General features: G+C 45.4%; 1 protein-coding gene across 1 annotated transcript in view; it reads left to right on the top strand.

Moving 5' to 3' along the window:
* The window catches only part of LOC308297289 (ankyrin-3-like), a gene marked incomplete at both ends in the record, with an annotated part of 206,468 nt that overhangs the window by 166,797 nt on the left and 12,831 nt on the right, over window positions 1-26,840 (top strand). Inside the window, 11 exons of the mRNA XM_080740702.1 lie at window positions 1,672-1,900; window positions 2,477-2,602; window positions 3,932-4,054; window positions 4,619-4,645; window positions 6,974-7,055; window positions 8,337-15,620; window positions 17,187-17,261; window positions 18,224-18,355; window positions 19,187-19,330; window positions 24,416-25,961; window positions 26,372-26,537. Of these exons, the coding sequence (XP_080596828.1) occupies window positions 1,672-1,900; window positions 2,477-2,602; window positions 3,932-4,054; window positions 4,619-4,645; window positions 6,974-7,055; window positions 8,337-15,620; window positions 17,187-17,261; window positions 18,224-18,355; window positions 19,187-19,330; window positions 24,416-25,961; window positions 26,372-26,537 (9,934 nt within the window). The remainder of the gene's footprint in view (window positions 1-1,671; window positions 1,901-2,476; window positions 2,603-3,931; window positions 4,055-4,618; window positions 4,646-6,973; window positions 7,056-8,336; window positions 15,621-17,186; window positions 17,262-18,223; window positions 18,356-19,186; window positions 19,331-24,415; window positions 25,962-26,371; window positions 26,538-26,840) is intronic.

The raw sequence follows: 26,840 nt of genomic DNA, 5'->3' as shown, positions 1-26,840 counted from the left end.
GTTTTGTATTTCATTTCAAAAATGATTTAAAATAGCCAATCGACAAGCACACAACCCCTCGCATTGCATGGGTTTTCGATTATTGTTTGGACCCAATGTTTATTTATACAATTGTGTCAATAAAGTAAACTAACTAAACCAGATCTGCTATTTTCACTAGTTTTGTGCGACAGTCTTGTATGATGAAGCAGGGCATTACTTTACTAAAAAACATACACATGTGAAACTTGGAGATACAAGGTTTCTGCCTGATATACTGTACTGGGGTCACATATGGCAGTTGTTGCACACATACAGTACAATACAATAATGAAGGGATAGTACTTCAAATACTATCCCTCTAACTCTATCCCATTCCCTCAATTGACACACCACCATTGGGGTATATATTGTTGTGGAGTGACTCAAGCTTGTCCATCGCATCTAAGTGTCAACAGAGAGAGAGAGAGAAATGTTTGCGAGGAATTTTTAGCTACTGTAAACAAAGTCACGGAGTCCTGTCCTAACAGGATTGGAATCATGTGGGGGCTGTGCGGCCTGATGCGAACAGAGCACTCCTTGGTCCTCTGAAATTAGATTATTACAGAGCTGTCGTGTGACTCAGTGTGCCCCATCAAAGAAGAAAAAAACACTAGAAACTATCAAAGTTAAATCTAGGGTGTTAATTTATCTCTTGAGAGCAGGCCTGAAACTTCTTCATTTTAGGGGCAAGGCCACTTGGCCTTTGGTGTTGTGCATTTTTTGAGGGCACAATGGCGAAATGCCAGGGCAGGAAGGCCAACAAATAAGACGTTATTTTAGTCCATTGAAATAATTATTTGAACTTAAGGGTTACATAATTCTGCAGTGAAAAGAATGAATAGTATTTAAAATTCGATCCATGCTCATCAGCCCTGCACCATGGTTTAAAGATGGTGACTCGGGAGTTACTGTAAGAATTCGGAATCTCAACAAAAGACGCTGGTGTCTACATGGCAAGAAAGACACTGGTGTCTACATATTGACCAGAAAGAGACACTGGTGTCTATTTGAAAAGAAAGAGACAGAGAAAAAAGTGGTTCAGTCAGGGCATTCTTTTGAGGGGCACAAAGCCAAACTGAGGGGCAACGACGGCCATGGCCTCCCTGAAATTCCTGCCCTGCTTGAGAGTGTAATAAGTGAGAGTGTAATAATGGTCACACAAACTCAGAATTGTGACATAAAATTGTTGCAAATAGCTAGAACAAACCCACAATTATATTTATAAATATTTATTCAGTGGTGCAAATTGGCTTCTGTAGATTGTCACTGACAAGCAGAAAAGAAATGTTAAGGGTGCCTTGTGAATCTGTGGTTTAATTTACCATTTTAGAGGCATTAAAAAGTCCTTCAATTGTCACAATGTGCAGCTACTTAAACTTTATGTTGGTTTGTTTACTGTTGAGTAAGAAAACAATTTTTCACATTAAGTTCATCATCTGGAGACCCCCCAAATTATTTTCAGTGGTTCTCAACCCACAGGTAAAGAATAGGTCAGTGGTTCTCAACCCACAGGTTGAGAACCACTGACCTATTCTTGAGAACCACTGACCTATTCTCACAGGTTGAGAACCACTGACCTATTCTTTACCTACAATTTTCCTCTCTCTCCTCTTTTCCCCTCCTCCTCCTCCTTCTACGTCTCCTCTCCAGGTTCTGGCTCGCAGACTGTCACCAGATTCCTGAGACGGTGAGTCTAGCGTCTCAGTTATACCGGGAGCTGATTTGCGTGCCGTACCTGGCCAAGTTTGTGGTCTTTGCCAAGATGAATGACGTGGTGGAGTCTCGGCTGCGTTGCTTCTGCATGACGGATGACAAGGTGGACAAAACACTGGAGCAGCAGGAGAACTTTGAAGAGGTTGCCAGGAGTAAAGATATTGAGGTTTGAACTTTATGTTTAGTGGGAGTATTGTTTTTTGGGGGGTGGGGGGGGGGGTTTGATTTTACTAGTAAGACACCTCAGGCAGGGCGACATGCGACCTCGCCCTAAAGGGCCCTAAAGGGCGAGGTCGCGCCAATACCTTACCCATATATGGAGATCCATGTACTGTATATAGTACATCCCTTTTATGCCCATATATGGAGATCCCTGTCTGAACCAGCCGCACAGATATGGGCTGTCTTCCTCCATATATGGGCATTCCCATATGAAGTCCTGTTAGATATGGGCTTAATATTGATGACATCAGGGATCTTCATATATGGGCATAAAAGGGATTCTGGGGAATACCCATATATGGACGTTTACATAGGTGATGTCACCTGTGATGTCACCTGTGATGTCAGTGATGTGTCAAGGGAACCAACCCATAGACTGTAAAAATGTGTACACACACAGCTTCACATCTACACGCGGACAAGCTGTGACATTTCTCATGGTAAACTGCAGCTGTACTCTTCCTTATTTCCTGAACATTTCCTTATTGATGCCAAATTCATGGTTGGTGTGTTTCCATAGGTCCTCGAAAGCAAGCCTATCTATGTGGATTGCTATGGAAACCTGTCCCCCCTGATCAAGACCGGACAGCAGCTGGTTTTCAACTTCTTCTCCTTCAAGGAAAACAGACTTCCTTTCAATGTGAAGGTATGTTTTTGAGCGGTGGTCACACCGTCTCCTATACGTGGCCGTGTGTGTATGCGTGCGTGCGTGTCTGTCTGTCTGTAGGTAGCCTGCAATACCTTTTCTGACCACTCATGTTAAGGGAGGTGCGCTGTTGTTCAGCCTCAAGCCAGGCACACTCACACTCACATTCACATTCACACACACACATACACACGCACGCACGCACACACACACACGCAGCCTCCACCGCTCAGTTCACACGAGTGTGATTTCTTTTTGCATTTATGACATTATAGACATTTAGCTGACGCACTCTTATCGCGAGTAAATTGGAGGCAAGGTGTTTGAATGTCTTGCCAATTGAAACGTGACACGCGGCTATGGAGGGAATGGGACCCGCAGCCTTTCAGTAACTCTACCTAGCCGCTGTACTATGTACAGTACCTACTACAGCGGTGGTTCTCAACCTGTGGGTCGGCCCCCCCAAAATTATTTTGGGGGGCAACATTGTTTTCTCACTCAACTGTAAACAAACCAACATAAAGTTTGAGTGTATAGAGGATATCTGCACATTTCTAAAGTGACAATTTAAGGACTTTTTAATACCTCTAAAATGACAAATTAAACATTGGTCAAATTGTCAAATATTAAAGGCGGAAATTGTGAAAATAGCCTATCTACATGCTCACAACGCCTCGCAACGCGAGGCGTTGTGAGCATGTATAGAACCGTGATATACAAAATCTAATGCCTCAACTCTCTGTACTACAGTATGGGCCTGTTGACGTATGTGTGTCACTGACGGAATGATGTCAGGAATGAAATGATCGTCCTCTAAACATGCTGACATGCATATCATCAGTGATGTCCTTGCAGTGTCTGATGCAGTAGACCAGGAACACCAGAGTGATTGATGCTCACGTGGCAGAGCCAAGCTAAACTAAACAGGCTAGATGTGTGCATGTCAGACTCTGCATCCACAGTGACAACAGTGTTAACTTCATGGCATTCCTGAGTTTCTTCTCGTATCTTTTATCAAACACTGGCTCTGAGAATATAATTATTTTCTAGATATTTTGTGTACATAATATGCAACAAATACATAATATCATTTTTTTTGCTTTTTCACTGTGGCATTCATTCAGCAATAAAAGGCGATCATTTTTTGTTAATGGCAGAATCAGATTATATCGGAAGCCAAATGCAGCAATCCTCCCCATTTTAGCATTATTCGCTCCTTAAGATTTAGATATTACTCAAGGTTTTCCTCAAAATAATTCTGTGCATATGGATCATGAGAGTTCTTGTTGGGCTAAATGAATTGAATTATCATGATTTGGTTTTCTACAGATCAGGGACATGAGCCAAGACCCGTGTGGCCGACTCTCCTTCCTGAAAGATCCGAAAAACAGCAAAGGTCTTCCACAGGCTGCCATATGCAATTTGAATATCACACTGCCAATTCACAGGAAGGTAGGCTCAACTCATTTGAAAGGTTTTATTCTCCGTAGGCCATGTCATACCATCCTCATGTAAATGAAATTTAAAGAACGCAAATAATGTTTCAATGCCACGGGCAAGTGTTGAGAACTTCATTTGGTTTTAGAAATGCCTGCCCGCAGCTTGTGTCTTTTATGGGTGTTCAAGCCTGTGCCAGCCATGAGACCCCACAGCGTGCACACATGCAGTCACGCACGTGCGATTGCCTGGCTCTCCATGGGTATAGGAGAATCATGTAAAAAAAAAACTGCACTTCTCTCTTTTGTTTCCTTTGACGTGGTGTTCATTGATCATGAGAAACAATGTAATATGTCGCTGTTTGCTTTGGTTACTTTGCTGGATTTTCTTTTTTTATTATCTTCTTTTTGTTTTGACCGTTTATTAATCTCATAGCTTTTTTCCCAAGCCCTTTGTTGTCTTTGCTGCACCATTGTCATTCCCTAAGTTTTGTTTCCACCTCCCCGCCCCACTATAACGCCCCTGCTCTCCATTGTGTCATCTCTCTCCGCTCCCACGATGCATCTCGGAAAACCACAGGATATGGAGTCTGATCCTGATGATGAGGTAAATGGATTCTTCATCATCGCATTGACACTGCTTCTTCTCTGTCGTCCTTTCCGTTTGCCTTTGTCTCAGGGGCCGTAGGCAGGGGCGTCACAAGGGGTAGGAAAGTGGGACTGAGTTACCGGGGCCCAAGGTGGAGGGGCCCTAGTAACTTTAGCTATTGAAAAATAGCAGATATACAAGCTCACAGCGCGGCACCGAGTGCCGCGCTGCGAGCTTGTAGATCTGCTATTTTTGAAAAGTCGTGAAAATGTGCGCAAATCTTTGAATATATGTATTTTTTAAGTGAACATTTGTAACACAAATTTTGCTTCTGGGGTGTCCCTGGAACTAAATATTTTGAGATGGGGGGGTCCTTCACATGAAAAAGTTTGAGCATCACTGACATGGAAACATAGGTTTCTTGCCACACATTTTCACGATTTTTCAAAAATAGCAGATCTACAAGCTCGCAGCGCGGCACTCGGTGCCGCGCTGTGAGCTTGTATATCTGCTATTTTTCAATAGTTAACATTCATGGGGGGCCCGCAGTGAATCCTTGTACCCAGGGCCCAGAATTTGGTGTGACGCCCCTGGCCGTAGGCAAATGAACCGTGTTGTTGTGAGGAGTGAGCCGCACACACAGTGACTGTTGAGTTGAGGCTTTTCATGGCAGATCTTCCTCATGGCTTTTAGTCATTGCTGAAAAGTGACCTCATCGTACGATGCGTGCATGGGCCAAACTGTTGGTTTTGTTTTACTCGACAAGGTTTCTTTATTAGTATTGTCCTCATCCTGAGTCCTGCGGAGACAATCTCCGTGCCCACGCCTCAGCTTGTTTTCTTTTCTCCTTCCCCCATCTCTGTCGTCCTTTCCATAACCTACGGAAAAATCACAACGTTTCCATAGTATTCATAGACCATACATGGGCAACTGGCGGCCCGGGGGCCACATGCGGCCCCCACCTTCACTTAGATATATTATTGATTTCAGCTGTTACAATTCCAAACATGACCTGCTTTAATTACGTCAGTCTATATTAGTAGCTTAATGACTAGTATAGTAGTATTAAAATGTATCTTTTATGCCCAATGTATTTGTATTTAGGTTCATAAAGTTAACATGAGTATATAACTAAATGCGTTTGAAATTACATCAAAATGTTACATTTCAGGATTCCAATAAAAAAAAAGAACTAAAAATAATTCAGGTTTCCAATTTAAAAGAAGCAAAAATAGCCGATCTACAAGCTCAAAACGCATCGCAGCGCGAAGCGTTTTGAGCTTGTAGATCTGCTATTTTTGCTTCTTTTGTATGAGATACTAGAATGACATAGTAGAACGTAGCAATATGCATTGTGGCCCTCAGGAGTGAAGGTGGAAATATAGTGGCCCTCACCATCAAAGTTGCCCACCCCTGTCATAGACTAATAGGAAAGTTCATACGGGACCATGGTGCCTAAAAAAAAGGAAACAAAACATTAACCTTCAGCTACGTCTATGTTGTTTAAATTAATTTAGGATTTCCTCTTACCCACCCATGTCCTCAACCTGACTGTAACAGACTAAACAATACTAATGGTCCTTCATGATGAGCAGGAGATAATTACTTTATCTTAATCAGAAACATTTACTGTACTACATATGTTCCCCATCTATGCTAATGAGAATATTTGACTAATAATAGATAAATAATGACCCCCCCACACACAAAAAATCCTCATGTGAAAATTACACATTTTCAACACTAGAGGTTTATAGAGTTCGGCCTCACATCTAGGTCACACCACCGATCCCACTGATATGCCCATATATGGAGATATTCATTCATTTGACCTTAATCAAAAACATTGACTCTGTATTACATTTGTTCCCCATCTATGCTAATGATAATATTTTACCTAACACCTAGCCCCCCCCCCCACCAAAAAACACCCTTGTGTGAAAATGAAACATTTTCAACTTACCTTCTAAAAACTGTGATTTTCTCTATGTCTATTTTACTTGAGTAGATAGGCAAAGCGTCTATTGCTTGCATAGATGCCCATTTATATAATGAAGTGCACCACCCAACCAAGGTGACACTCCCCCCCCACCAATTACAGTCAAGCATTGTCGCTTAGTCATCCAGAGGTGACTCTACAGTTCGGTCACCTACAGTGCCTCCATGTGCCAGTACTACTAACAGCATGCACTGATGCACTGCAACCAACCCTAAAATCCCCAGACACAGTAGTGTCTGAATTTACAAAATTAACATAAACGATTATACATATATACATCCGGTCCTTTAGAATACCATTTTTTATGTTAAACCATCTTTTTTTGTTCTTTTTTTTGTTTGTTGCAGACTGAAAAGCCAGACCGACGTCATACCTTTGCCTCCTTAGCTTTGCGTAAGCGCTACAGCTATCTGACTGACCCTGCAGCGAGTGAGTTTCCCATTTTTACTTCCATGAAATCATCAAATTGAAATTATTATGTTGGCTGTACTTTAATGAAGTTCAGTGTCAGGTGGTCCCGTTTTGCAGTATATTTTCACCACAGCGTAGCAACATGATCCACAGTCATTCATTGTCAGCTTACATGCCACGATCCACAATCATTCATCAAATGAGCCATTTGCATGGTTTATTGTGCGTTTTACGCTTTGCCCACACCCTACCCCATTTTGTGAAAATCTCCTCCCTGTTTGAACTTTATTGTTGTTTTATATGTGTGGAAACATTGGCATTGCATTATCCATTTGTTAATTTATCATTTGGAAAAATGTTACGAACTCATGTAGAATAAAAGCATTCCTTTTGGGTCTTCCTTATTATTTTGTGGCCATTTCACTCTTATTGGCTTTGTGATTGTGTGCAGCTGTGTATATCATATTGTACTATTGGGTTGCACTTTACATTAAGTTGCCTATGGACCACAATTTGTCAATATCTACACTGGCTTGTTGCATTCAATATTGCCACTATACTGAGTGCGCTGTAACAATAAGCAACATCGAGGGACTATCAGTTCTGTTTTCATTCAGCCATGCCCATTTGATATAATGAATTGGTTTGTTGTATAGTTGTTTGTATACATTACCAAAATTAATTGGGTACTTTTCATGTTGAAATCGATATAGAAACTGAACGGGCATGGGTGGCTGATAGTACCTCCATTGTAAAGTGCAATCTCATATTTCCTTCTAAATTCAAGGCCAGCAAGGTGGTGTTTTTCTTTATTAGTGATCTACACTTGTGGGGTCATATCTGGCATTGAAAATGAACCAAATGAATGTATAGACAGTGTCTATACAGCGTGTCAACCATTTTGTAAAAAGGCACTATAGAAAAGAGGCAAACAGATAAAGCACATCAAAAGTCAATGAATATTTGCGTAATTGTTTTATCATTCATGTCATTTTTTTTTGTCATTCCACCATTATGTAAAGCATTTTTGTTTCTGCACATGCATCATTGTTAGCTATTAGGTATTATACAGTACTTTGTAATTAATTAACAATTTGAGACCACCACTACCATTCCATCCTTATTTAGATAGTAATTCAAGTTTCTCAAGTAAACAATGTACAACTGTTGCTATTTTGATTAATGCTGTCACTGACTCACTCACCTTTCTCTCTCTGGTTTTTATGTTTTATTTCACGTTATTGTTCCGTTCAATTTTTATGTTTTGTTACTTAATTTTGGTTCAACTTGTTATTCAAGAAACACCTGATCGAAGTCCGCAGAGAACACAGCCTGCTGGCTACCCTTACAAACCTGTCTTTTCAACGAGATCTTATCAGGCGTGGTCGGCTGTTCCTGTCGCCGTCCCTGGTCAAGCCAAGTCTGGTTTTGGCTCCCTCTCCAGTTCGTCATCCAATACGCCCTCTGCCTCTCCACTGAAGTCCGTATGGTCCATAACCTCCGCCTCCCCCATCAAGACCAACATCCCTGGATCTCCAGCCTCCTCTGTCAAGTCAGCCAGTGACATGGCCTCTCCCATACGCTCCTACCGGACCATATCCTCCCCAATCAAAACTGTGGTGCAGCAGTCCCCATATCCGGTTCAAAACCCCAATCTCCTGGCTTCGCCAGGGAAAAACGCCCCAGATCCAGTATCTGTGAAAGGACTGGCAGCCTTGTCTGCCAGGACTTCCCCTATTATGTCCTCTGGAGGGGGAAGTCCTCATCTGGAGAGGTCGTCCATAGCCATGACCCCACCAACCTCTCCCAAGTCCTCCCTGAACATATATAGCTCATCCATGCCATACAAATCTGTCGTGGTGGGCTCCAGTTCCACATCTTCCTCGCCCATAAAAACTGTCCCCGGTCTCTCCTCTGTCCGGTCACCTGCAGAGGCCTCAAGCCCCACTAGGAGCCTGTTTGCCTCTCTCTCTTCCCCCCTTAAATCTAACACTGCTCCTAGTGCAGCGGCATTGATCAATGGAACTGTGTCCCCTACTCACTACCGCTCCCTATCCCCTAACTCCCTTCTCACCAGCAGTCTGCAAGAGAGAATACAGGCAACCACTAATGCAGCAACAACAAGCGTCAATGCAGCCTTTGACGAGGTCGAGAAAACATTCAACTCTTGCTCTGCGGGTTATGGCACCCTGAAGTCCATGTCCTCTTCTGCATCCTCTTCCTACCAGTCCATAAGATCCTCAGCCTCTAGTTCCCTCTATGCCTCTCTGAGATCCCCAACCAACTCCACCACTGTGGTGACGTCCAGCACAATAACTGTTCCTGTGTACTCTGTTATAAATGTGCTGCCGGACCCACAGTTTAAGAAGCTCCCTGAGGTGTCAAAGTCAGCCGCTGCCCTTCTGTCCCCTAGTCGAAAGACGGCTCCCGCTGAGGCAAATGCTCAGTTGCAGTCTTCCTTAGCCAGGACTCTTTCACCTGTCAAATCCCCACATTTTATGTCCCCTGCTGCCCTTAAGTCAACCACCACTTCACCACTGTCATCCAGTCAAGAGATACTGAAGGACGTAGCTGACATGAAAGAGGACTTGATCCGGATGTCAGCAATTTTACAAACAGACCCTAATTCCATTGCCAACAAAGGATTCCATTCTGATTCACCCAAAGAGGCTAAAATGGAGGATGAGGAGCCATATAGGATAGTAGAGAGAGTGAAACAAGATTTGGTTAAAGTCAGTGAAATCCTGACTAAAGATGAGGGCAAGGATGGCAGGGCTTCACTATCCAGGAGTACACTGGATGAAATGCAATACTCCAAAGTACCAGTGGAGCAACCGCCAAGCAACTGGAGCTACCCGCCAAGATATGAGACAGTGGTTCCTCAAATCATAACAAAGCCTATAGCAGACAGAGATTTTAATTTATCCAAAGTGGTTGACTACCTGACAAATGATGTTGGTAGCAATTCTTTTTCCAAAATGGCCGAATCAAAGCATAAAGCAGACGAGGGCAAGAGGGAAGGAGAGGAGAAGCAAAAGCGTGTCTTAAAGCCGGCAATGGCAGTTCAGGAGCACAAGCTCAAAATGCCTCCAGCAAACATGCGCTCCTCAGCCTCAGAAAAGGAGCTCAGTAAACTAGCAGACGTGCTCTTTGGAGCAGACACTGTTCTGGAATCGCCTGATGACATCTCACATGAGCAGGATAAGAGCCCCCTCTCAGACAGTGGCTTTGAGACCAGGAGTGAAAGGACACCCTCTGCCCCTCAAAGTGCAGAAGGCATGGGGCCCAAGGCCCTTTTCCAGGACATTCCCATTCCTCCAATGATCACTGAGACTAGGACTGAGGTAGTCCACGTCATTAGGAGCTACGAGTCCCCAGAGGACAGCAAACAGCCTGCTATGGAGGAGGCACGTGCCGTCAGATTTAATGACACTGAACCTAAAGTTCATCTGAGTCAAAGCACATCCACACCAGACCAAAACAAAGGCTATCAATTAAAAGTTAGCCCTGACGATGATCCGATGGGAAAAGGGATGAGGGTGAAGGAGGAGACTCATATCACCACCACCACTAGGATGGTGTACCACAAACCCCCTGGCAAAGAGCAGGCATCTGAAAGGTGTGAGGAAACCATGTCTGTCCATGATATAATGAAAGCATTCCAGTCAGGCAGGGACCCTTCCAGAGAGCTGGCTGGGCTATTTGAACATAAATCATCCTGTGAGGAATCATCACAGAGAGATTTTGAGGACATGAACTCTAAACCCAAGGTAGAAAGAATAATTGAGGTTCACATAGAAAAGGGTAACAAAACTGAACCGACAGAGGTTATTATCAGAGAGACCAAAAACCAACCAGAGAATCAAATGTACTATTACCCAGGGAACAGGCAAGAAGAGGAGGAGCCTGAAGAATCACTTCCAGGTTACCTCGAGTCCTGTAGAGTGAACACGCCCATGTCCCAGGAAGAGGACAGTCGTCCTAGTTCAGCCCAGCTCATGGCAGACGACTCATACAAAACCCTGAGGTTACTTAGCCAGCAGTCTGTAGAGTACAACGAGGACGAGTCATCAGAGCTTAGGGGGGAATCGTATAACTTTGCAGAGAAAATGCTTCTCTCTGAGAAGCTTGAACAGTGTCATTCTGACACAGAGGAGTACCTGAGGGATAGATCTCGCTTTCACTCGCCAGACAGGAGCAGCAACAGTGAGGGTAGATCCAGTGTGCCAAGGACAGAATATGTCTTCAGGTCATCCAGAAATGTATATGACAAATCTGGGAGAATGACCAATGTAGATGATAACTATGACCAACTGACACTACTTCAGTATTCCTCTGAGCCTGGCAGCCCAAAGCACTCAGTTTGGATGCGTGTGTCAGACGACGCACCGGTTAAGAATAGAGAACAAATCATGTATGGAGACAGAGTTGACAGGACTGTAAAAGAGGCAGAGGAAAAGCTCAGCGAGGTTTCTCAGTTCTTTCGCGATAAAACAGAAAAACTAAATGATGAGCTGTCATCTCCTGAGAAGAAATCACGCAGGTCAGATTTCAGGGAAACACGATCAGGGCCCAGCTCTACACACAGCAGCCCTGAGAGGCCAGCTTATAGGAACGCGGGCGCTGGGGAAGAATGGAACCGAGAAAGACTTCGAGACAGATTCGGCTCTAATGATAGGAAATGTGCCAGCTTACCTAGCAGCCCAGAGAGGAGAGTTCTTCTGCAATATAATGATTCTGACAAAAGAAAGCAGGCAGATGGAACATCACAGGGCAGCACAGGTGAAGCTCCTAAACCTTATCAAGTGTCATCTTCCAAAGTCAGTGCAGTGAGGCTAAAGTTTGAACAAGAGGGTCAGAAACAAGACATGGCTTCTCAGTGGGGTCAAAATTCAAATCCTCCGGTCAGGAAACTCCAGGAAAGTAACACACCCGCGTATCAAGTTTTTGCTGGCTCAAATACGCATAGAACACCGGATAGTCCGGGAAACCAGAGGAGAGGTCTAGATAGTGAGTCTAATAAGTTCTCTCCCAAACATGGCATCAGTGGAAAGGAACAGGATGATAAAAACCTGTTCAAAAGTTGGGAGGGCCATGGAAATGAGAACTATAAACCCCAATCACCAAACACGTCTCACATAGTGCACGAGACAAGGAAAGATGGCAATAACAGTGACTCACAAAGGCAGGAGACCACCAAGAAAATTATCTACACAGAGCTTGTGGTCCGAGAAAGTCCAAAAAGCAATAGCGGTCTAAAAAAAAACTCGGAATCACAAATTCCTGTTAGAGTGCAATCAAATTTCCCTGAAAACCGCCAAGCCACCTCATTAAATACCTCTGTTAAACCGTGTGATAGGGCAGGGTCTCACATACCTACTCCAGTAGCTAGAAATCGGTCACACAGTGGTTCCGAGGCCAACAGGTCTTCATCGGTAAGGAAATCCACTGATTCATTAGATGCTAGCCAGTCAAATGTAGTGTGTAATGGTGTAGAAAGTGATGTAATAGAGTATTTAGATCAAATAACCCCTGTGGTTGTCACGGAGGGCTATAAAGATATCAAACCTTTACCAGTTTATGTTAGCATTCAGGTAGGCAAGCAATATGAAAAGGAAACAGCCACCGGCCAGCTGGGAACATACAAAAAGATAGTGAGTCATGAGAGTAGGACCATTCATGAGACCAAGGGTGCATTTTACACAGTTAAACAAAAGCAGCCGCCGTCGCCTCAAAGAAGTCCTGAAGATGACACGCTAGAACAGGTAACATTCATGGACAGCTCTGGGAAGAGTCCTGTAACGCCTGAGACACCCAGCTCAGAGGATGTGAGCCTGACCCCTAGAACGCCAGAGTCTGTGATAGGTTCTATGTCCGGCATGCCAAGCCCCATCCCAGAGGAGTCTGAGTCAGACGATGGGAAGACGTTCATCTTCAAAGGGCCGCCAAAAGAAAAGAGCAGGCCATCTTCATTAGAGCCATCCAGTAGTAAGCAGGATGCATCAAAGCAGAAGTCCAAGGACAAACGAGTGGCTTATATCGAGTTTCCCCCTCCTCCTCCTTTAGAGGCAGAGCATTCGGACCCTGAGAAAAGGGGATCCTGTGCCTCCTCTGAGGCGGAGACTGAGATGATGGAGGTGAATCTCCAGGAGGAGCATGATAGACACCTCCTTGCTGAGCCAATCATCAGGGTCCAGCCACCGTCGCCCATTCCCCCTGGGGCCGATGACAGTGACTCCAGTGATGATGAGTCTGTCTTCCATCCCATTCCTGTAAAAAAGTACACATTCAAAATGAAAGAGGAGGGAGATAAAGGGCCAAAGAACAAAATATCTGAGAAAAATGGTAATGAAAACTCCACAGACTTGGGGCTCAATGGCATCATAAAGGGGGAAGAGGATGACTTTGATGATCAAAATGGCAATGACCAGTCGATCACTGACTGCTCCATAGCAACCACTGCCGAGTTCTCTCATGACACAGATGCAACAGAGATAGACTCTTTAGATGGTTATGACCTTCAGGATGAGGATGATGGGCTGAGCGAAGACCCTAAAACATCTAGCCTTTCCACTGATGGCAAAATGACTGACCGCTCATTCAGTCAGTCCAAGTTAGAGGTGATAGAGGAAGAGAAAGGTGAGGAAGGAGGGGATAATGGAAAGACAAAAAGTAGCACATCTGCAAAAAACAGTGAAGAAGAAAAGGATTACACCCTTGAAGGAAGACACCCAGAAAGACAGCAGACTTTTGCAGATAACTACTTTGGCTACCAGCTGGAAGAGGAGCTGAACTCCACATTTAAGACTGTTGCCACAAAAGGTCTCGATTTTGACCCCTGGTCATCCAAAGGGAGTGACAATGATGGGGTTTTTGATTCAAAAACGAAAGACGAAAACCCCCAACCCTTTGGCTTGTCAGTTGAAGACAAGTCGCAGGCCACCACGCCTGACACAACCCCTGCTCGAACGCCGACTGACGAGAGCACACCAACTAGTGAGCCTAACCCCTTCCCCTTCCACGAGGGGAAGATGTTTGAGATGACGCGCAGTGGTGCTATTGACATGAGCAAGCGGGACTTTGTTGAAGAGAGGCTTCAGTTTTTCCAGATTGGTGAGCATTCCTCTGACCCTAACTCAGGGGAGAAGGGGAGAGGGGGCAAGAACCTGGGGGTAGTTTCCTCTCAGGCAAAAACAGGGGAGAGGGGCACAGTAGAGGGGAAGTTTAGAGACACCACCACAGACAGCAGCACACCAACATCACCACCACCAGCAGCAGCAAAGTGCGGCCCTGTACAGACTGGCAATGGCACTGGCACTGGCTGTACCGGTTCTGATGCCCCAACCGGTGAAGCCTTAGCTGAGACGGCCTCCTCGTGTACGATCACGGCCTCTAAGGTCGATCCCAAATTACGCACCCCCATTAAAATGGGCATTGCTGCCTCCATAACTGTGAAAAAAGACTTGGGGGATCCAGCAGAAGTTAAAGTTGACATGTCAGAGGGTCAGATAGTGCCAGAGTACATTAGCATAGAGAGTCAGTGTGCAGGGAGGCAGACCAATAGATTAGCTGAACCCAAGTTGTCAGAGAGGAAAGATTACCCTGCCGAGAACTGCAACAACAACAACAACCTCGAGTCGTCCAGTGTGCAGGCCAACTACATCCAGTGTGGCAGTGTAGTGTTTAATTTGCAGTCATCCTCTGAGCCCACACTTCAGAAAGCCAGCAGGATAGAAGCTCTAAGCTGTAGGGATTCAGACGACAGGGCAGAAGGGAGCAGGTGTAGCCAAGCTGAACAGAGGAAGAGTGAAACACTTAAAGAAGGCGAAGTGAAGCAGCCAAAGTCGAGGCTCCCAGTAAAAGCTTCAGGGTGGACATTCCACACACAGGGCACAGCCATAGGTAAACAGAAGCCCAAACAAGCAGTGAAGGCTGAGGTTAGGAAGAGGGCAGAGCCAGCCATAGCCAAAGTTGAGCCCAGGTCTAGAATCCCAATCAAGGATGTTAAAAAGAGCAGCACAGCTGCCACTGCCAGCTCCCTCATATCAGTTCAGGTCACATCCCGGCCTACGAGGGCATTGGACCCAGAGAGAGCAGCCATACAGTTGCCCTCGAGGCTGCCACTGAAGGACAGGCATCAGGTCAGCAGTGTGGCAGGCGAGGCATCAGGCAGAAAGGTCAGTCAGGAGAACCCTAGCGAGGTTTGTAAGCGCACCATCGAGTACTTTAAAGGGATTAGCGGGGAGACGCTAAAGCTGGTGGACCGGCTGTCAGACGAGGAGAAAAAGACGCAGACAGAACAGTCGGAGGAGGACAGCACCTCCCGGAGCACCTCGCTGTCGGACGCCTCCCAGCCCTCCCAGCCTTCCCAGCCCTCCCAGCCCTCCCAGCCCTCCCGCTCGTCCAGGTCTGGTAGAGGTTCGAGGGCTGAGGCCGGGGCCGCGTCCGTAAGGGCAAAGGCGGCGGCGACGGACAGGGCCTCCGGCAGTGAGAGAAGCAGGAGGAGTAGGCGGACTGGTGGCAAGGAAGGCAGTCAGGCAGTCACTGGGGCTCGGGCGCCCCCCGTCGCGGAGATCAAGCCTAGTTTGTAAAACTTTAACACTATGTTTAAAATACATCTATATATTTATCTCTATATACACATATCACTTTTAGTTGCATGATGTCGTGGTCGTTTGATGGATGAATTGATTGGAATGCCTGTGGCGTGTTTTTATATTCTCTTACAAACAGTAGCTGTCATTTAATTTGTATATATTGTTTTGTCATCGCTGTACTGTGTAATGTTATTGTCCTTGTTGCCAGACCCAACCCCCCCACCCCCCACCCTCTCAGGCCTGCCCCCTGGTAGTGGTAGTAAAAGCATGCCAGTAGTAGTGACTGGGCCTCCGGCGCAACCAGTCTCTTCGTGGCAACCCCCCCCAAGTCTGTCTGTCTGTCTGTCTGTGCAGGGTGGCTACTGAAAACCTGCTAATGTAGCAGTCCCTATAATCCATGTTTTGAGCTATATAATATTACACAACCTAGATATGTGTTAGCGCACACAAAACGCATTCTGCATGTTAGCATACAGTAGCAGTCCGACATAGAGTTGTCCACCTTAGTGTTGTAGAATTACATCAGTCTGTTGTCGAGCGTCATCTTATTCTCCTGATATGTTTTGTGTGGTTCTTATGACAGTTTCTGCCTGCCTTTAGGATACACATATTCATAGAGCTCCACATATCCTATTAACACATTATAGTCTGCCATAATCTGTCTAGTGCTGTCAACCCTTTTCTTGCCAACCTGGGAAACTATTGTAAATGAACACAAAGTGCCTGTACTCTGACCAAAGAATACATTTGCCAGAGTCTGTAAGTACATGCACCAGGCTTTGAATACAATGCATTTTCAAGCTTTTTAAAATCAATCTTAAAACACATTTACTGCCTAACGCGAATAAAGTCGGGTTATGAAAGCCATGCCCTGACTGCCTAACTCGACCAAAGTTGGGTTATAACGTTTCCTATTGTAAACCGCAACATTCGGTCTGTGGCACCCGGCACTGATGCAAAAACAAAAATTCCCATAATCCATCGGTGATGACGTCATCAGGAAATGATAACCACCGTTGGAAGCAATGGAATGATTTTCAGGAAAATGCATGAATCTCGGAATCTTAAAAACAAGCCATTTTCCTCCGATCATAACAAAAGCACGGATGGCCGCGTTATAATTTTTTCTTTACCGCGTGAAAAAGAAAAGACGAATCGTCTGCCGTTCCCTGGAAGTGATTACATTTGGACAGTGGTGCGTTCATGGAGCCTCGAAAATAAGCTAAAACACTGAAAACCCCTGGCGGAATCTAGTGATTAATTAATCATATACCTGGCAGTGGATGTGTGGTAAGGTTGATGGTTACAGCATATTTTCCTCTTGATGAAAAAAAAAAGGTGGCCAGAAAAGTGAGAAATATCTATCTATCTATCTATCTATCTATCTATCTATCTAGCTATCTATCTATCTATCTATCTATCTAGCTATCTATCTAGCTATCTATCTATCTGTGTAGGCTATCTGTTTTATCTTTTCTCTCTCTTACATTTCACTGTGTAGGGCAGAGGAGTGTGAACTGTGTTGATTAATTGTTGTCCTGTGCTACCCCAGGCCCCCAGAGCCCGTGTGAGAGAACAGACCTGCGCATGGCCATTGTGGCCGACCACCTGGGATTGAGCTGGACCGGTGAGAAAAATGCTGCATTACTCTCTGTCTGACGTTGCCTCTTTCCTTTTCCCTTCGTCTCTCTCTCATGCTCTCTCACTGTGGCCCTTTCCATCATCTAGTTATCATTGCCCTTAAATGAACTGAGGCCTTATACAGTATACTCTATTGTTGGCAAAGAGTGCCATCTACTGGCTAAGATATTACATTGCACAGGAACAGGTTATCAAAATGTAGAAATACCATAACACAACTGTAAAAAAAAAAATAACACAGTGAGTGTTTCTTTGCTAGGTTATTAGTAAACATTTTTACTAACGCCATTAATATAATCAATCAAAATGTATTACAGACACATGGTCCGTAGCAACATAAAAAAATCTCACATGTCCAAAGACTAACTATTAGTTAGTCTTAAGTCTAACTACTCTTATTGAATCGCCTAACTCTTTATTCTAAGACAGGGGTCTTCAACGTTTTCAGGCCAAGGACCCCTTAGTTGAGAGAAAGATGAAGCAGGGACGCCCACAACCTGTTCATAGATTCCATAGAGTTTCATTGTTTGACAGCACGATCATCAGTGTATTTTGGATTCATTTCAATTTGTGTTTTCAGATATTTAACCACTTGAGCCATCATTACCTAATAAACTTGACCTTTCACTCTGTACTTTCACTGTCTGCTCTTTTCCCCTCTACACCCAACCTCTTTGCCGAAAATAGCCGATCTACAAGCTCACAACGCCTCGCAGCGTGAGGCGTTGTGAGCTTGTAGATCTGCTATTTTTGGCAACAGTTCTCAGAAAATGGATACTAGGGTTCAAGTTGTTAATATAAAAAGAATTGGAAGATTTGGAGGACCCCCTGTAGTAACTCTGAGGACCCTCTAGGGGTCCCGGACCCCCTGTTGAAGACCCCAGGCCTACAGTATTGGCTGCTGATTTCTAATGGGTTTCTGTACTGTACTGTATGTGTGCATTGCAGAGCTGGCTCGGGAGATGGACTTCAGCGTGGATGAGATCAACCACATCCGACTAGAGAACCCCAACTCTCTGACAGCACAGAGTTTCATGCTGCTAAAGAAATGGGTCAGCCGTGATGGGAAAAATGCCACTAGTGAGTCCATATCTCTCACTGATATTGTTTATTATTTTCTTTCAACTCCTGTCTCCTTTTCCCCACCCTCTTCTCCCTGCCAACTCATTTCCCTTTAGAGCTAAAGATTGCACCGCTGTAACAAATCAAACCTTCATATCAAGCCTCCTAAATTCAAAGTCTCTTTCGTTGTTCGAAATCTATCTGGGTCAGAGTGCCCCTTCAACGGCTGTTTCCCCCTATTGGTTCTTCTGTCTATTTGGCCTCCTTCCCTCTGCTCTCTCCCTCCTTCTCTTCCCTTCATCTTTTCAGAGCAAAATGACAGTGAGGATAGTTGCATTCACTCAACTTGTGATAGGGCAAGATGTGTGATGCAGCTGAATTCCCATTCAATCTGTGCTGCTGATAGCTTGTGGCTGAGTATAATGAGGGAGGATGAGGCATATCCTTGCCTTTTAGGGTTCACAAGTCCTCAAGCACCACTCAAGGACAAGATGTTCTGGACAACAGAACAGTCAGTCCTAGTATGGCCTACTTAGCCTCAAACCAGAGAAAAATAACAAGTATCTTTTCACTATCAACTGCTGCAGTACTATCAGAAAATCCCATGTTATGCTGCTATTTCTTCTATGTATTGCAATACAAAACAATCCAATCAGGATTAAATATACTGTAACTCGTTGAAAGAATGGCTGATGAAGAGGCTGAAAACATTTTGTTGTATAATTCTGAAGGACTGCACTGGAAAAAGGGCGCTGTAGCTTGTCTATAATTAAGGACCCATGCCCAGCTCTTGTTTCATCTTTGGACGAACTGACTCAGCACATTTTTCTCTCCTCTTCTCCTTCACAGCGGATGCCTTAACTGCGGTGCTGACCAAAGTCAATCGGATGGATATTGTGACTTTACTGGAGGGCCCGATATTTGACTATGGTAACATTTCAGGCACAAGAAGTTTTGCCGATGATAGCGCTGTTTTCCGGGATCAGGCTGATGGTAAAGTTTAGCTCTATCTAGCTGACCTCTTACCTCGTCCTGCTGCCTCCTGTTGTCTTTCCTTTTGTGCCCCGCAATCTAATCAACTGTTTCCCAAACTATGGGTCGGGGGCCCATTTTTGGGTCACAAGTAAATATCCTTTTTTTTTCCTTTTGTTTCTTATAATTTCTTAAAAGTATTATTGCAAAAGATTTTCAAAAAAACTTACTTTCAGAAATACAAAAGTACAACTTTTTTCGAAAGAATTACATAAAAAACAAAAACTAAGAAATTCCACAAATGTAAGAAATAAATAACAATTAAGATGTAGTGAAAATACCTGTTCTACAAGCTCACATTACATCGTGATGTGACTCGTTGTGAGCCTGTAGATCTGCTATTTTCACTAGTTTGGGCTCCGGGAGACTACAAAATAATTCTCTTCTGGGTCTTGAGCTAAAAGGTTTGGGAACCACTCATCCAAAGGGCCAGTTTCCTAGGCATGGGTTGTAGATAGTCCTAGATTTAGGTTGCAGATATTTATCAGTTGTGATCTTTAGAGAAAAGTACTGTATTTAATTCCTTAAATAATCCCTTAAATTGTCCCTTTCTAGGATTTTTATCGTTCCAATAGCTGGCCCCTAGAAATCCCAGAACTGACTCCCTTGCTTTGCAATAGAACGTGTTTTGCCATAGAAATAGCTATGGCCTATTTTATATTCTCTGGTATAATTTCCCCTTCCTTGCGTTTTAATTTGGCTTATACCCATTTTCTCAATAGCGTTAAATTGGATTTTGAGGAAATGCTAGCATGCACGGGGATGATAAAGGCTTGACCTGGGTGGGCATTTCAATACAATTGTGCCTATATCCACCTGTTGTGGTTGACTGGTTTCGGCCTGCGATGCAATGACTACAACTTTGATGAGTAATGTTACTCATTAGTACCTGGCTCCTGTTCAGGTGAATGTTCATGTACAAATCCTAATATAAATTTTACCTAGCGGCCACAAACGAACAGAAAACGCTATGTCAGGAATGCCATTCTAACCAAGTGCATGCTGTAACATTTAGCCGCTTTTACCTGTTTTTCAGTAACCTTTGACTTTTCATTAAAGGACAACTTTAGTTTTGTACAACAAGGGTTCATATTTTAGATTGTAATTAAAGAATATAAAGATGAGTGTTAAATTGATTTCATTTACTTCTTTCTATTGTTTTAGAGATTCTTATTTCAGTGGTTGGGGCATGCGTACAAGTGGCTAAATATGTCATTTTACACAGAATAAGCCCATTCCCAAAATACAACGCAACCTTTCATGGTTGGATGTGACTTATGGGGGATAGAAGTGTTACTGTAAATAGCAATAAAGAAACTACTGGCTTATTGTGTCAAAAAAGACATATTTAGCCACTTGTATGCATGCCCCCATGCGTACGCATGCCCCACATTTTATCACGGTAAACGCAATAAAACAATAGAACGAAGCGAATGAAAACATTTTCACACTCACTTTTTCTTTTCTCTAATTACAATCTAAAATATGAACCCTGTTGTAAAAAAACAAAGTTGTCCTTTAAAACAACTGTTTTTAGCAAGCCTGTGATTTCCCTAAAGCATGCCTGTATGAACTCTAGTGTGTTCACCCTGTAGAGTGCACTCTGTTCTGTTCACTCTCTGGCCCTCACAGTGGTGTAAAGTAACTAAGTACATTTACTTAAGTACTGTACTTTTGAGGTATTTGTACTTTACTTGATTATTTCCAATTTCTACATCTTACTACATCTCGGATCCAAATATTGTACTTTTACCCCACTACATTCATTTGAAAACTTTAGTCACTAGTTACTTTGTAGATTGATTATTATTACAGAACATACATTAACCACTTCAACCCTATACATTTCGGCCATTTGAAAATAGCAGATCTACACGCTCACAATGCGTCGCGAGCTTGTAGATCTGCTATTTTCAAAATATTATTATACGTTTGAAAACTTGAAATGGGACATTCTGTATAATGATCACTTTTACTTTTGGTACTTTAAAGGGGAGTTTCGGTCAAAAACGACTTTCCTACCTTTGAAATGATGATCCAGGAAGGCTCTGGGCTGATCCAGGTGTTGTTTTACCCAAAGCAGCATTTTGTTCATTTTTCGATTTTCTCCCCTGCACCCCATGGCTCCAAAACGGCACCTTTTGGGTCAACCCGTAATCCGGTTATTATTCTCGCTCAAAATTCACTTTTCTCGCTCGGTCTCAGTCCCTCATACTGTAGTTAGCATATCCGAGCTACATCAGCTCCTGGTCGCCGCCATGTTTGTTTACAACAAGCTCAACTCTGAACTCTCAGCCCAGGAGAGAAACACTGGGAAATCCCGTTCCCGTTGGGAAGCGCGCGTTCACGAGCTGCTGCTGCTGCTGCTGCTGCTCTCACAGCTCCACCCCCCCCCCCCCCCCACAGCCTGTTACCTGTTGAGGCAGACAAGAGGCTACACCATACATCACTCTGCAGACTTTGTCGACATAGTTACATCTTTTTTCTTTGGCTAAGAGCATTTTTGTGTTTTATTGTTCGTCGCGCGTCGGGGAGTCACGCGATACAAAACGGGATTTCCCAGTGTTCTCTACTGGGCTGAGAGTTCAGAGTTGAGCTTGTTGTAAACAAACATGGCGGCGACCAGGAGCTGATGTAGCTCGGATATGCTAACTACAGTATGAGGGACTGAGACCGAGCGAGAAAAGTGAATTTTGAGCGAGAATAATAACCGGATTACGGGTTGACCCAAAAGGTGCCGTTTTGGAGCCGTGGGGTGCAGGGGAGAAAATCGAAAAATGAACAAAATGCTGCTTTGGGTAAAACAACACCTGGATCAGCCCAGAGCCTTCCTGGATCATCATTTCAAAGGTAGGAAAGTCGTTTTTGACCGAAACTCCCCTTTAAGTACATTTTGATGACAACAGAAAGGTACATTTTGTACCTTTACTCAAGTACATTTTGAATGCCGGACTTTTACTTGTAACAGAGTATTTCTACATTGCAGTATTGATACTTTTACTTAAGTAAAACATGTGAGTACTTTTTCCACCACTGGCTCCTCGTTTAGTTTAGAGATCTCTTAGTGCTCCTCCTCCTCTGAGCCTTCCCTGGATAGATGAGAGCGCCTCTTCCTCTACAAAAGCAGACTGCCTCCTCCTCCTCCTCCTCCTCTTCTTCTTCCTCCTGCTGCTGCCTCCCATCACACCCCGCCCCCTCCCAGCACTGTATCCACATGTGCTGGCAACAGCCCATAACAGCTCTTAACATGTTAAGAGTCATGTGCTGTTGATGTCCTTTTGCATACCATTCCTCCATTCCCCACCTATCACACCCCTTACAGTACACACCTCAAAATCAGCCCTCGGTCACGCCTCTCATTCATTCGCTGTCTTGTTATGCTAACACATTTAAACCCCTTGAGTTGAGTCTGTGCATTTATTGTTTTTTTTATCAGTTCTTTCTGTTGTCTCCTTTTCTCTTTTCTTTTGACCTTTTATTTTTTGTGTCGTTTCCTTTCCCCATGTTCATCTTTCCCTGTAGTTTGCCTCATTGTCCCTCTGTACCCTTGCAAAATGTCAGAAACTGCCCCATTGGCTCCTCTTTCCCCTACCGCCGTCCCGACTCCCCCTCCCTCACCCCTTACCCCTCCCTCTGTGCCCTGCTTCTATCCCGTGTCCCCACGCCGCTCTCCGAGTTACGAGTCGTCCATTTCCCTCCGTGACCTGGCACCTCCGCCGCAGTTTCAGATGCTCAGGGGCCACGCTGACCCCGCCCACCTTCCTACGGCCGCGTGCCACTGCGCCAGCTCTCAGTCGGCTCCCGCCGACCCACACCAGTCTGCTTCCTACCCTTTCTCACCCCACCCTTCCTCCCCCATTCCGCTCATCTCGTCGCCTTTACCTGCCACCCCGGTACCTCCCTCTCCCTCTCCATCCCCCACTCTGGTCATGCCCCACTCTCCCGCTCTCATTCCGTCTGTTATCCCCCCAACAACGTCTGATGCCGTGCTTGACCCCCTTGTTCCTTCGTGCACGGCAGTTACGTCCTCTCCCACCGCGGCCCCACCTGAACCTGCGACCGCAGTGGCCACTGTCCCCTCTACTCCTACACCTGCTCCAACCACTCTTTTATCCTCCTGTCCCCCGTCTGAACCTTTACCGGTGTCTTCCAGCCTCTCCCTGCCCTCAGCTGGGCCCTCGCTGTCTGCCACTCCATCCCCGGGGACCCAGCTGTGCACGTCCTCCCGTCCCGTCTCCCCTTCCCTCTCCTTGGCCAGTCTCCCTCCCGTGTCACCCTCTGGATCTCGTTGTCCCAGCCCCGGTCCCTCCTCCCCGCCACTCCGCTCCCTGTCCCCCTGTCCTCTCTGTCAGTGTACCTGTGTGTCCTCCGTCCCCCCTGCTCCCTCCCTTCCTGGTGATCCCTCCACTATGGAAATATTCATCTAGCTCCTCCTTCCACCTGCCTCTCCTGCCCCTGCTTCTCCCCTTCCTCGTCTTTCTCTCATCTCTCTTGTGTCTCATGTGAGCATGTAACTGAACATCCACTCAAATCGTAATCATTTTCATTCATCCCACTGCACCCTATGATTATTCTGGCCTTACGTCCCCTGTGTGTCTCACATTCAATGACTTATCTCACCAAAAACACTGTGAGTGACTCTGTTCTTTTAACAGCATCACAAGATAAGAAAACAATCTTGCCTGCTAAAATACTGTTAAAAGTTATTTTTTTCCCCAATATGCTTTTATCTTTTACCTTTGTGTATGACATGAGCAAGCTCCATAGTAAAGTCATTTTATTTGATGCAGTGCATCTGTTGCCGTATTGCCCGTATGGCGACGACTCATTGTGGCATCAGTATCACTGTTGTTAATGTACAGTATATCACCATCTCGTGGTTGCTTGGATACATGCTATACACTCCAGTTTCTGTGTCATTGTCCATGTCACGAGGTGTGCATGTGTTGGTGTCTGTGTTTTGACCGTGTGCATGGGTCATACTCAGTGTTTCATGTGCTTGTGCGTGGGTGTTGGTTTCTACATTTGTCATCCTGTCACCAACAGATTATCAGAGCATCCTAGCGGAGCTGCAGTCCCCCGCCACACTGCACTCCGACCCCCACTTCCTGGAGCCTGAACTCCCCGTCACCCCCAACCCCACCCCTGCCCCGCACCACCATCCCTACCAATACCATTACCCCGACCCAGACACCCCCGTCGCAGCGGGCCCCCAACCTCAGCCTCTGCCCTGGAGCCCAGAGATAGAGCCTGGTACTAGTGGAGAGCCGGACAGTCCCCCTCGGAGCCCCCCCAGGCCCTGTGAGCTCGCCCTGTCTGTCCCTGTCTTCGTACTCCCCGACCCCGTCCCACCCACCGTGACCAAGCCCCACATCGCTCTGAACGACCAGCTGCTGCTGAGTGAGGAGGAGGACAGATCGTGCCAGGAGGCAGAGGTCCAATGCAAGGCCAAGTTCTTCTCCTCTCCCGAGAGGTATGAGTCAGACAGAGAGATGGCCTACTCTACGTCCTCCCCCTCGGTGTCGCCGGTGTCGTCGGTATCCCCCCTGACGCCCGACAGAGTACACAAGGGGGATGGAGGAGGGCTGACTCCCGATGGAGCAACGGAGGAGCAAGGTGTGAACGCGAGTGGTGAGGGAGTGACAGAGAAGCCAGAGGAGGTTGTAACCATGGCTACAGCAGAGTCAGTAGAGAGAAATGGCAGGGTGAGACGAGAAGAAGCAGAGGAGGAGTGGAATGAAAAGGACGAGAAAAGGAATGAAGCAAGTGAAGGAAATAGTGAGTCGATGGCAGTAGACGGGCCTACACTGGCACTGGAAAATAACTTTACTGCAGAAGACAGGGGGGAGTCCGCAGGGGTGGAGAGAGTCGTGATACACAAACAGCTCATAGAGCTTGGGAAGGTGCAGACAGTGTGTGTAGCTGAGGCGATAGAAGAGGTGCATAATCTGATAGAAGGGGATCCTTTGACAGAATTGGGACACAAAGACAAATCTGAATTAAAGGTTATGGAGCAGGGGACTGAGTGGGTTGATCCAACAGGCCAGGCACTTGAAGGGCGACGTTCTGACAAGGCAGGGGAGAGTGAGGAGAGAGATGTGGGTGAACGTGTGGATAAACAGAGTAGAGGGTTTCCAGTTAGCGGTGAAGGAGAGACCCAGGTGGTTGAGGTTATCGTGACAGGGGTAGAAAGTCCACCAGAGGAGGCCTGCGAGGAGCAGGCCGCGGGAGACCTCTCCCCTCAGGCCTGGGTGGTGGCGCTGGGGGAGCTCCAGCCCAGCGACTCCACTTCCAACGAGGAAACCGAGGAGGAGAGGGAGGCCAGCGGAGATGGAGACGACGAATTAATAACGGAGGAGATCCGGTCTCTGCTGGAGGAGGTGAAGAAGGAGCTAGGCTCGGAGGACACGGAGGAGGGCGAGGAGATGACGGAGGCCAGGGTGCAGGATATTCTCAGTAGGGTGGAGCAGGCAGAAAAAGCTGTGTGTTCATTTCCAGCAGGTTGGCAGAGCGAGACGTCGAGCGTCAACGTGGAGCCACCCACGCCGGGCCGCAGCATCAGCTCGGATCTGCTGGACAGACAGGAAAACAGGTAACCACGCAGGACCTTTCTCAATGCCGTGCTCACTGCTATACCATAATGTCAGCATATGCTGTAAAATCGTCAGTGTTAACTTAATTCACAGTGTACAAATGGATGAATGAACACTGGATCTGACTGTGTAAGCGGACATTATGTTAGCACTGAATACATCCCTCCAGGATAATAGATAAACAACATAGATTTTTGTCATTTACAAAAATCGAATCACCATCTCGAATTGAGGTCTATTTGTTTATTTTTTTTATCTCAAGGTATCTTGGAAAAGTGTCTGTCGTTTTCAATGTTGGACTGTAGCAAGTGTTACATTAATAACAAAATATGTTTTTTAAAGCAGCTTTTACAAGGTCCCTCTGTTAATCTCACTATCCTCTCCCCCCCCGGCCCCCACACACACACAGCCAAGAGAACTCCAGTGACTCAGTCACATCCTCGTCCAGGGTCGAATCAGCGAGATCTCGGCAGAACGGTGACCACTTACAACACTCACCTCATGGCGGCTCGCAGGAATCATCCAATGGCAGAAGGAACGAAGAAGGAACGCTGGTGTCTGAGAAGAAAGTCCAGGTAATAACACTACCGATCAATACGACTTGTGCAGTGGTATTAGATAGAAGTAGTCTTCACTGCTGCAATTCTGTTAATACAGGAACACATTCACCAGATTCTACATATTAATACATTACCGAATGTTCAACTCAAAACCCTACTAGACCTCTTTCTCTTTTTTCAAGCAGATCTATTAGTTCACAACATGGCGCATTCCAAAGCGTTGTGAGCTTATAGGTTGCATATTTTCTCCTTTTTTGAAATAGGGCTGAAGTGATTCATTCACGAGGTATTTTCTTTATCTTTTGGGTCTTGAGCTAA

This window comes from Nannobrachium achirus (genome assembly GCF_963921795.1).
Source record: "Nannobrachium achirus genome assembly, chromosome: 13".
Classification (NCBI taxonomy): Eukaryota; Metazoa; Chordata; class Actinopteri; order Myctophiformes; family Myctophidae; genus Nannobrachium; species Nannobrachium achirus.
The sequence above is the reverse complement of the archived record's forward strand: the minus strand, read 5'-3'. Positions and strand labels throughout refer to the sequence as shown.